Here is a 10,492-nt window from a genome sequence, read left to right as displayed (position 1 = left end):
TTCCTTACTGGTGTATGACGTTTTATGCCTCATCATACTTTGACTTTTTAAGGACATTTCATGCTTTATCATACGTAACTTTTCATGCCTCATCAGAGTTTTTTACGACATTTTATGCCTTAGCATTCTATGACGTTTCATGCCTTACTATACTATCACGTTTTTATGACTTACTATACTATGCTATACTGTACTCTATTATGCAGCTCAAAGTGTAAACCGGAACATTTTCGAGGAGTCCCTGAATGCAGCATTGCCTAGCAACAACGTATCTTGTTTAGTTTCTCTGCCTTCTCTCAGCGTAAACTTTTGCAAACTTTCTTTAAAACAATGCCCAAAAAGAAGGATAAGAAAAGCAGCGACAAACAAGAGGAGGCAAAGAAACCACAGAAAAGGGAGACTCCGGCAGATAAAAACGTTTCTGACGACAAAGAGAAGGATTTGTACCTGACTCAGATACGATATTTGAACGAACAGTTGGAGAGGTAACGTTACGTTAAAGCAGGCGGAAATTAAATCACTCAGCTTTTCCTTATTCACAGAATGCTGTCATATGTTTATCCAAGCAAGTAAATTCACTGCAGATAGTGAATAATTTTGTTATAGTCTCGTTTTTTCGTCAGCGCAACTTTTACGTCATTTGCGCAGCACTTTCGCCGTCTTGTTGTTTTGTTAGCTTGTCTTTTGTTAGACTATCACTATCACTTGAAGCCAGTATAACTAGATACCCTAGCTATAGCACCGAATGGTACCAAAGTTATTAATATTTTTTGATGTTACCCGTTCCGTGGTACAGTCTTGGAGGAACTGTGAGACACTGGGCCACTGGGCACAGCCATTTAAAAGGCCCCCCACCACCTCTCCAACAAAGAAGCAGTAGTGTTTCATATGTTGTGGATTTCATTTTTGTAGTCATTTTGCATCTCTCTCTCTCTGTTGGTTTGTGTCTCTTTTTTGGTCCTTTTGTGTCTCTTAGTAGTTGTTTTGCATATATTTGTTTTCATTTTAAGTATCTTTGTTGTCATTTTGCATCTGACTGTAGTAGTTTTTAATCTCTTGTGGTAATTTTCTGTGTCTTAGTAGATGTTTTGCATCTCTTTGTGTCTCTTTTATATTTTTGTTGTTGTTGTTTTGGTCTCTTTGTGGTACTTTTGCCTCTATTTGTTGTGTTTTTTGTAGTCAATTGGTGCTTCTTTGTGATTATTTTTATCTTGCTTTGATGTTGAACGCATCTTTTGTAAGTCAGTTTGGACAAAAACATATCAAATCAATACAAGCTGATGTAATTCCACCACCTATCAACCTATTCTACATACAGCATGTACTGCAAGAATCATTAAAGACTTCAGTCCTTAAACCATAACCCATATTCCTCTTCCTCCCCCAGATACCAGCTGAAATGTGATGAACTGGAGAGGCAGAAGAGGGACTTTAACTCACAGTACAGTGCACTGGAGAAACAGAAAAAGGACATTGTTGAGTATCTGAAATGCTCTGTGTTGGAGAAGGAGGATGAGGTGGAGGAGCTGTCAGAGCGCCTGGAGAGTCAGCGGCAGGCTGCTGATAAGGACAGAGACGCCCTGCAGCTGCAGCACAGCCGGCTGAGGCAAGAGCTCCAAGACCGGATAGAAGAGCTCACCAAGGAGAACAGGACACTTGGTGAGACTGAACATTTCTGTGGGTTAAACCACAGTCAAGCAGTATGAAAGAGCCATATCATCCACCCTGTTGGAAATGAATAAATTGTGCTAAGTGAACCAGATAGCTGCTACAGCAAATGTAAACTATTTTTTTTCACAATGACAGGCTAATTCACATCTACCCCAAAATCTATGATAACATTTTAGTAGTTAAGAAATAAAAGGTTGGAAAAGTATGTTGTTATTTTAATCTGAAAATGTGAGACAATATGTATGTTTACAGTTAACACTAGATAGAGAAATTATATACCCATGGACACAAGATAACAACTTGAAAAAGTTTCATTTATATATTTATTTATTTATTTATTTATGTAACATCAACACATTATACCTGGGGTAAGTTCACTAATCATATAAATAAACAAGCTGACTTTCTGAGATACACTTCATTTTACACAAACTGGACGCAGAAACAAACTCATTGGTTTGGTTAAACCTCAGTGAGCAAGGCCAAAGAACACAAGGTTTGCAGAAAGCACTGTATGTATTGAAAGACTGGACTCTCAGTGTGATACAGACTCTCCTCTTCTCCCCCTCTGTCCAGTGGCAAGGCTGGCTAGTCTGGAGGAGTTTCAGAAGGAGAAGGAGCAGCTGATGTCCAACATGGCGTCTCTGGAGAAGCAGCTGGCCATTCAGAAGGAGGAGCACAAAGCTGACATTCACAACCTGGAGATGAAAGCACTGCTGGAAAAGAGGAGGTTGGAACTTTCCTCTGATTGTAGCAAAGATAGCCTATAATTACATACATACATACAGTAGAAGTTAGTAGATCATTATTCTTGTCTCTCTCCCTTCTCCTGTCCCTGGTCAAAAGATTGGAGAAGGAGATGGAGAGCCATGTGGCGGCCATGGAAGCCGAGGTGAAGCAGCTGGTGGACCAGAAGGTTCCTGAGACGACCCGACTGGCCCTTCAGGAGAACACGGAGGTGAGGGCTCAGTTAAACCAGCTGTCGGAGCAGACTCACATCCTGATGAAGGAGAACTCGGCCCTGCTGGACCGTAAGACTAAACTCAGCGTGGACGTGGACATCCTGGAGCACATGCTTAGCGAGCTGTCCCGCAAGAGCTGCATCCGCAAGAAGGTAAGCAGAAGATAGATGAACATTGAGCTTTTTCGTTATTTTTGTATTTCCTGCACCTGGTTTTAATATAAAACACAAACGATTCACTAAAAACACTGGACATCTTCTCTCCATCAGGTGGTTGAGCAGCTGACAGAGAAGTGTCAGCAGCTGCAGGCGGAGCTGAAGGTCTGCAGGCGGGAGCTTCAGCAGCTTCAGACTGAGCACAGAAGCGTCCTGGTCCAGACGGAGGCACTCAGGTCTCTACTGTCCATGCCACTGACTCCACGTTCATTCTCTTTAGTGTTAACATTAACAACAATATCCCAATACGCATTAAGTTAACCTCATTATTTTTTTTATTATTAGTAGAAAAATAAAAATGTGTGAGCAGGTGACAGATCCAGAGGATGAAGTATGATGAAGTACAGCAATATATTTTTTAAATGAAACTAAATAAAAGTTAAAGTTTCCAGTGACAAAGACACAACAAGTAAGTATCAATAGATACTAAAAAACACACATAAGGGGAACAGACATTATCAAAATCACCTAATAGTAAAAGCAAGTGCCACTTGTCTTGTCAGAACACGAAGACTCAATGTTATTTATCAGGCTCTTTTGAGAGTCAACATACAAAGTTAATCAGGGACATTTGAACTACAATAATAGTAATTGTAACAAGTAATTGTACCTCAAAATACCATTAAATTATTACTTTGTATCGTTATCCAAATCTTTATATTTATTCTTTGTTGCACACACAGACAACTGGAACTACAAAGACAAGATGAGACCATGCAGCAGCACCTGATCACACTCTGAATTAAAAAGGACTCCTTGGTGCAGCGCTGCCCATTAAAGTGTCCAGCAGATGGCAGTGAAACCTCACCTGACCAAATACTCTGTGTGCCTCCTAGCAGTAAATCTTAATGAAGAAAAACAGACTTTAAAGAGTGAAAAGGGAGACAAATGATGAAATAAACAAAATGAATGAAAGCAAAAAGGTGAAAATCACCAAATTAAAAAAAACTGAACTAATTAATCATAAAAGAATTTAAAAAAAACATTGAAAATTAAAACCCATGTTGATTTAAAAAAAAACAAGTGCCTTATAGGTTTTGAGTAACTTGCATGAACTTAGTTAAGAATGTGGCTATGACTGATATTTCTACAATCACAACATGTTACCAGCTAAATTCTTCAGGTCCCCAGAGCTTTAATAATCAGTTTCAGCTCATTGATTACCTGTCGTGTTGATAAAAGTGGTTCATTCTCACTGCTCTCTAAAGTGCAGTCTCCAGCCGCGGCAGCAGAAAGCTCTAAAAACCTCCTGTACACGACCTGCTCAGCAGCAAACAGGAGACAGACACACGGTTAGAAACCAGCCATGAACATATTGGAGCATTTAGCAGCTAAACAGCCAAATATTTCCCTCATTCATGTGGAGTTCTTGGAGACCAAAAAGGAGCTAGAAGAGAGGCAACATTGGATTTAGATTTTTTAGGCGGCCAGAGGGAGGAGTTCACATGAATGATAACTTGCTGTGTAGCTGCTGGATGTGTAAACAAGCAACTGTTTGCTCAAACGTTCGTCATATCAACTTTAAAGGTGATAACATGTCAGCGTTGTGTTCACAGCCTGACTCCGCTCCACGTGAAGTGAATTTATTTATTTAAGTGCTACATAGAGATGCAACTATGGGACAATTCCATTGATTATTGACAGATAGAAACACGAAAGGAGACAGACAGCATCACATGGTGAGGTTTCATGAACCAAATCTTGTCTGGACAACGTTAGAGGATGAAAGTCGCCGCACTGGTGTTACACTGCACCATCACATACACTGGCTTCAGACAGAGCCCAGTCCACATTAACAATGAGGACTGATGAAAGGAAACAACATAAAGCCACAGGGGGCATCCGGACTTGAACCAGAGACCTCTTGATCTGCAGTCAAATGCTCTACCACTGAGCTATACCCCCACAGTGTGATGTGTTAATCACCATTGTGTTTATTTCAGGCAGGACTGGGCCTCGCTGTCTGAACAGAGCAGTAAAAACAAAGCCGAGGTGAGTCGGCTGGACACAGAGCTACAGGAGGAAAGGAGGAAGAGGAGCAGGATGAAGAGCATCATGCAGGAAGCAGCCGTCACTCTCAGACAGGCTCTGATGGTAAAACAGCACGACGAGATGGTTTCAGCCTCTCAGGAACGTTTAATGACTTCAGCCCTGATGTCGGTTCTGTTCCCCGCAGGAGCAGGACTCGGACCGGGACCTCAGTGTCGTCCAGTGGAAGCAGCTGGTGCAGAAGCTGCTGGTGGTCTTGGACAGACCCACACTCGTCAACTCCAACACTGAGAAACTGGACGAGCTGCAGACCTCAGACGCTGCAGCAGCCAGGTAATGAAACCACTCTGTCACGGGATGATGTCTGACGTTGTTCGTACACGGTGCAACTGTTTTAACTGCTTTTTGAAGGGCTGTGAATGGACTCTGTGATCAGTGATCAGTATGGACACTATGCTGCCCCACAAAGGTAGAGTGCACTAACTGCAGACGCAGTGACGTTGATAAAGACAGGTTTAAAGTTTTCAGACACCAAACGGTTAAACAGATGATTTAATTTTATGTCTTTTTATGGTTATTTTACCAGAATGCAGATACTGACTCCGACTCTCTGTTTCTATTAAGAAAATTAACGTGGTTCATAAACTTTTGCCCAAAATGTTACAGAAGATGTTTCCTCTGAGCTCAGACAGAATCTGATCCAGATTCCAGAAAAGCCAGAAATACCAACAACTGATGATTGTGTTGACATTATTTATGACATCTGTAAAAATGAAAACAATATGAGACTTCAACAGGACACGTGTTTGAAAATATGGGAAAGTTGAATCTTGTCTTGTTTAATGTAGCTTTCTCATTATTTCCCTTTTTAAAAGAGAATTAAATATAATAAAAGGTGTCGTCCACCATTCTGATTCATCAGTAAGTTCCGTTTCTATCATTTTCTTTACTACACCTTTATTTTTTATTTTTATGTTTTATTGGTGCTTATTAGCTTCTATATCATATATCGTCTCTCAGCTTCACTGTCCTCTGTTTCAACTGTCTAAATACAGCGACCACATTGTTTCCAATCATCTTGGTATATCCCAATAAAAGGTCAATAATAATCAAGTCACTTTGACGGGCTTGATGGGAGAGGCGTTGATGACCTGGACAGTTATGTGTGAGTTGCAGCTCCATCTTCATCACCATCATCATCCTGTTTCCTGTGTCTTCTCAGCACAGCGACTCTGGGTCCAGCTGTGAGCTTCCGGTTTCAGCTGGCCCGCTACAGGCCGGGAGATCTCGGCCTCGTCCCCCCACCTGCATCGAAACACAAACGCATCCTCTCCAGGACGCGGCCGGGGTCCATCCTGCCTCTGCACAGGTTTGTCAGGACCTCGAAATCCACCTACTGAGTCTGCAGTGGTCTGTTCTGTGTCTGGAGGTCCTGTTTAGTGCAGCAGATTCATTTGCAAGTACAAAAATAAAAATGACATGTCTAAAAATAGACATGTACAAGTTGCCAAAAGCCGTCGAGGCTTTTTGCCTTCGCCCTAAAAAAGGTGAGAAAACTTGGTACAAAAAACAGAGAAATTTATTTATCTACTTGCTAATAAACTTGAATTTAATTCAAAAACATTATTGTATTATGGAAACAAAAAAAGAAGAGAAATCAACTTATTTAAAATGAATACAGCTTTTCATTTTGATATTTAAGGACTTCAATCACCAACTATTAGACAGAAATTTAACAAAATTAGTGGTACTCACTAATATAGAAGAAACAGGTACTAGATGGAGAATTTTTCATGTTGTGTATGTTTCTGCTCTTCTTCCTCACAGGAAACCCTCCGCTCAGAAGACGTCCAGCTCCGTTACCCCGACTGATTCAGCTGTGAGTCGCTTGACCTCCAAACTCTCAGTCACCAAACTCACATGACAGTGACAAAACTTGTTTGTTTTAAATACTGTAAAAGCCTTTCAATGTCAAAGAAAAACCTGAGATCTCTAAAACAGAGATTTACTGTATATCACCAGATAAATTCATTTATTTTGGGTTGTAAACGTCTAAGCTTTTTGTTGTTTGTTCAGCCATCATGATTTTCTGATATTTACACATTAAAAAACAGATAACCACCTCCTCCTTAAATACCTGTCCCTCTGTGATAATGTGATGAGCAGCCAACGCAGTGACCCCCCACCCCCCACCCCATCTCCTCAACTTACAGATAAATAATGATAAATGATGAATTCACACGTAATTAATTACTTTATACACTGCTGGGAAGCCTGTGAACTCCCCTTGAGGAAAGTCTTACTTAAACGAATAAATGATACACCAACATTTACTTGTTGATTATTTTTTGTATTTTCCAGAATCTGCAAAGTAGCTAAAGTTCGTTGTGGGTCATCAATGAAGATGACACGCTGGTTTATAATCTTTAACTGATGTTTATTGTTATATGGCAAAGTCTCAGGCACTTCAATTCTCATTTGAAGATGAAAGTCAGTACCTTGATGAACACTAGAGCAGGACAGACACTTTATATTACACATGACAAGACAGAGAGAGAAACTGGACATGAAGACAAAGAGAGAGAATAACTAAACTCTAATGACCACCGTATGTACAATGAAATACATATATCTGCATTAAAAACTATACTTTGATAAATATATAACTTCATGGATTCGTTAAGCAGTAATAGGAAATATTCAAAATACTGTGATTCTTCTTCTTCTTCTTCTTCTTTTTTAAATAGACACAAAGGATTTGTATAAAAGTACAGTTTCTCCAGTCTAGGTCACGTCTATTCACTGATGCATTCGTCTGAGCTGGGCGCAGACCGAGATGTCGAGGCGAGCAATATATACAGGAAATATTTCCTCTAACATGGAAAGGATTATTCTCCATCTGTCTACTCTGATGCATTCACAAAAAAAAAAAAAAAAATTAATCAAAAAAGATGTTTTGGTGCTCGTGAATGATCAACATTGAGCTTTAGAAAAAAAAAAAAAAAAAAAAAAAAAAAAAAAAACTGGTCAAATTGACAAAAAAAAGAAAAAACTAAAAACAAGGCAAAGAAAAAGTTGCATTTAGTAGTTGAATTAGTGTCCGTGTTGGTCTGAACTCCAGTGGCTTGCTGATTATTTCAGCCTGAACCTGATGGGACTTGAGGCACCAGCTGGTTACATTCATGTTCAAAGGACACTTTGGGATCGTCATGGAGACGAGAGGCGTGCACATAAATAAAAAAAAAAAAAAATACTTCCAGAAATCTCATTGGTTGGTTGGTTGGTTGGTAGGTTGGTGCTTGGGGATTAAGTCACCTCATCCAGCTGTGGGTAAGGCATCGTTCAGCGTGAACCAATAGCAGCGCAGGGTTTCTGGGCAGAGGCGGGGCCTCTAATCGAACATGCCCCTCCGGGTGGGACTGGGTGACGTCTTTCTGCCGAGTCGAGGGGTTCCCTGGAAGGTTAGTCGTACACAGACACGTTTAAATGGTTGGGATCAGAGCGGAGATGTAAATGATCGTGTTGTGTACTGTTGAGACTGAGGCACATTTGCGATTTTCAGATATAAAAATAAAAGTGAATCAACACTTACTGGTGACTGGGCTTTGGAGAAGTTGACATGTGCATAAAGCAACACTGCAATGTCCTTGTGTCCTGCTTCCAGAGCTATGGACAGGGCATTACTCTCATCCTGCAGGGAGGGAAACAAACAAGTCAACAAGGAAGAAACATTAGAAAAACTGAGAAATAAAACCTGTTAGAAAGCCATCAATCAGTATTTAGTAAATCTCCCAAAACCATATCCACTATTAATTCTACTAACACCACTTATTATCCATATCAATATTAGACAATTACACATATTGTTCTGCAGCGTATTCAGAAGCAAAGTCATAAAACATTGAATAAAATCAATAATCTGCAGATACACTGAACAACTTTGTGCGTCCAAATAATACATGTGACTTCATAACCTGTAATCCCAGAGGGATTTGACCGGCTGTTCAGGCAGCGGCTCACACGACAACTACGATGATCACCATCAATGTGTCAATCATTTTCTCAATAATTGATTAATGGTTTCGTCCTACGATGACTGTCATTCAGCTTGTTTTACAGTTAGATACAGGAAGTGAAGGGCAGTTTCCCGTCACTGATGCTCTGTCAGCGTCCCTGCACCTTCATGAGTTACTCACGCTGTCGCTGAGCGTGGCGTCACAGCCGGGTTGAGCCAGCAGCAGCTTGACGATCTCGACGTGGCCGTGCTCGCTGGCGCACATCAGCGCCGTGGAGCCCTCGTCGTCCTGGACGTTCACGTCGGCCCCGTGAGCCAGCAGGGCCCGAACCATGTCCATCCTGCCGTGACTGACCGCCAGCATCAGCCCGGTCTGACCCGCCTGCACCAGGGACAAGGGAGTCAGTTTTGGGGTTAAGTTTAGGATTCAAATAATTCATGCACACATTCATTTTCTCTATTGATTCTGTTGTCTGCATCATAAAATAAAACGTCCTTTAGAGTTTCCTGGAGCCTGTGATGACATTCAGTTTACTGTCACATGTGACAAAGAAATCTTCACATTTGAGAAGCTGGAACCTCAGAGTGTTTGAAATCAGCAGCTTCACAGATGTGAGGAGCTGCTACTTTTCTCCCTTTCAGATGATTATACTTTTAATATTTTAAGTTTTGGACAGTTGGTTGGATTAAACAAGCAGTTTTAAGGTGTAACCCCTACACTTTTTTTTTTTTACATTTTATAATTAACTGAGATAAATAATGAATAAATGACTTCATAAAAAGAAAACAATTAGCTACGGCCATAAATCATACAACATTTTACTTTACTAACCCCCCCCCCCATTCACACACGGATTCACCCTGTAAAAGAAATCATCACCGATCAGAAGTACTAGATCAAAACTTAAAACCAAAATACAAAGATTCCTCCTTAATTTTAAAAACATCTCCATCCAAACATTAAAGACTAGGCTCCCTAATGACAGCTGCAAAAACCCAAACACAAACTACCTTAAAAATCTAAACAGTTACACGTCTTCACCACTTGGTGTCACCAGAAGACTGTTTTTCCTACTTGAGGGTAAAAACTTCACAGTCTGGTTTTGTGAATCTCTGATGTAATAATGAATCACAGGCATTCAAAAACATTTTAAATAATCTTCAATGATGCTGTAGTGTCGCTTTCACCCTGCCTAGTTTACGACCTTCATATCTCATTGAAACGTAAACCGTGTGTGGAGGCTGCTGTTGGTGCCCTGCTGCCGCCCTCTGACCTCTGACCTCTGACCCCCCCCCGGGCCTCCAGTCACTGACCTGGCTGGCTCGGGCGTTGACGTCGCCCTTGCTGAAGAGCTCCTCCACGATGTGCATGTCCTTGGGAGTCTCCACGGCTGCCAGTGCTGCCAGCATGATGGGTGTGTATCCGGCCTTGTTCTGCTGGTTCACGTTACACACATCTGAAACACACACACACACACACGCAAACACACACACACGTTTAAACATACTTTTCCATCATGGGTGGTCTCAATCAAACCCTCGTACGTTCTGACTCTGCCTGTGATTGACTCGTCACTGTCGCCGCCTGTCACTCAACAACACAACAACGTACGAGGCCTGTGATGCTTCAGTTGATCCCT

At 41.1% G+C, this 10,492-nt stretch overlaps 1 protein-coding gene and 1 non-coding gene across 2 annotated transcripts; one reads left to right on the top strand and one right to left on the bottom strand.

The window, feature by feature from the left end:
* The first annotated feature begins 305 nt into the window (after nucleotides 1-305).
* Nucleotides 306-6,709, top strand: LOC111228008 (cilia- and flagella-associated protein 157-like). The gene is made up of 9 exons (XM_022753773.1): nucleotides 306-485; nucleotides 1,388-1,659; nucleotides 2,248-2,401; nucleotides 2,518-2,785; nucleotides 2,903-3,024; nucleotides 4,792-4,942; nucleotides 5,025-5,170; nucleotides 6,065-6,206; nucleotides 6,665-6,709. The coding sequence occupies exons 1-9, from the start codon at nucleotides 331-333 to the stop codon at nucleotides 6,707-6,709; spliced, it is 1,455 nt and encodes a 484-aa protein (XP_022609494.1). The 5' UTR covers nucleotides 306-330.
* Nucleotides 4,682-4,753, bottom strand: trnac-gca. The gene has a single exon. It is a non-coding gene; the product is annotated as a tRNA-Cys (tRNA).
* Nucleotides 6,710-10,492: the final 3,783 nt, after the last annotated feature.

This window comes from Seriola dumerili, unplaced genomic scaffold (assembly GCF_002260705.1).
Source record: "Seriola dumerili isolate Sdu_G_001 unplaced genomic scaffold, Sdu_1.0 BDQW01000193.1, whole genome shotgun sequence".
NCBI classification, from domain to species: Eukaryota; Metazoa; Chordata; class Actinopteri; order Carangiformes; family Carangidae; genus Seriola; species Seriola dumerili.
The sequence above is the reverse complement of the archived record's forward strand: the minus strand, read 5'-3'. Positions and strand labels throughout refer to the sequence as shown.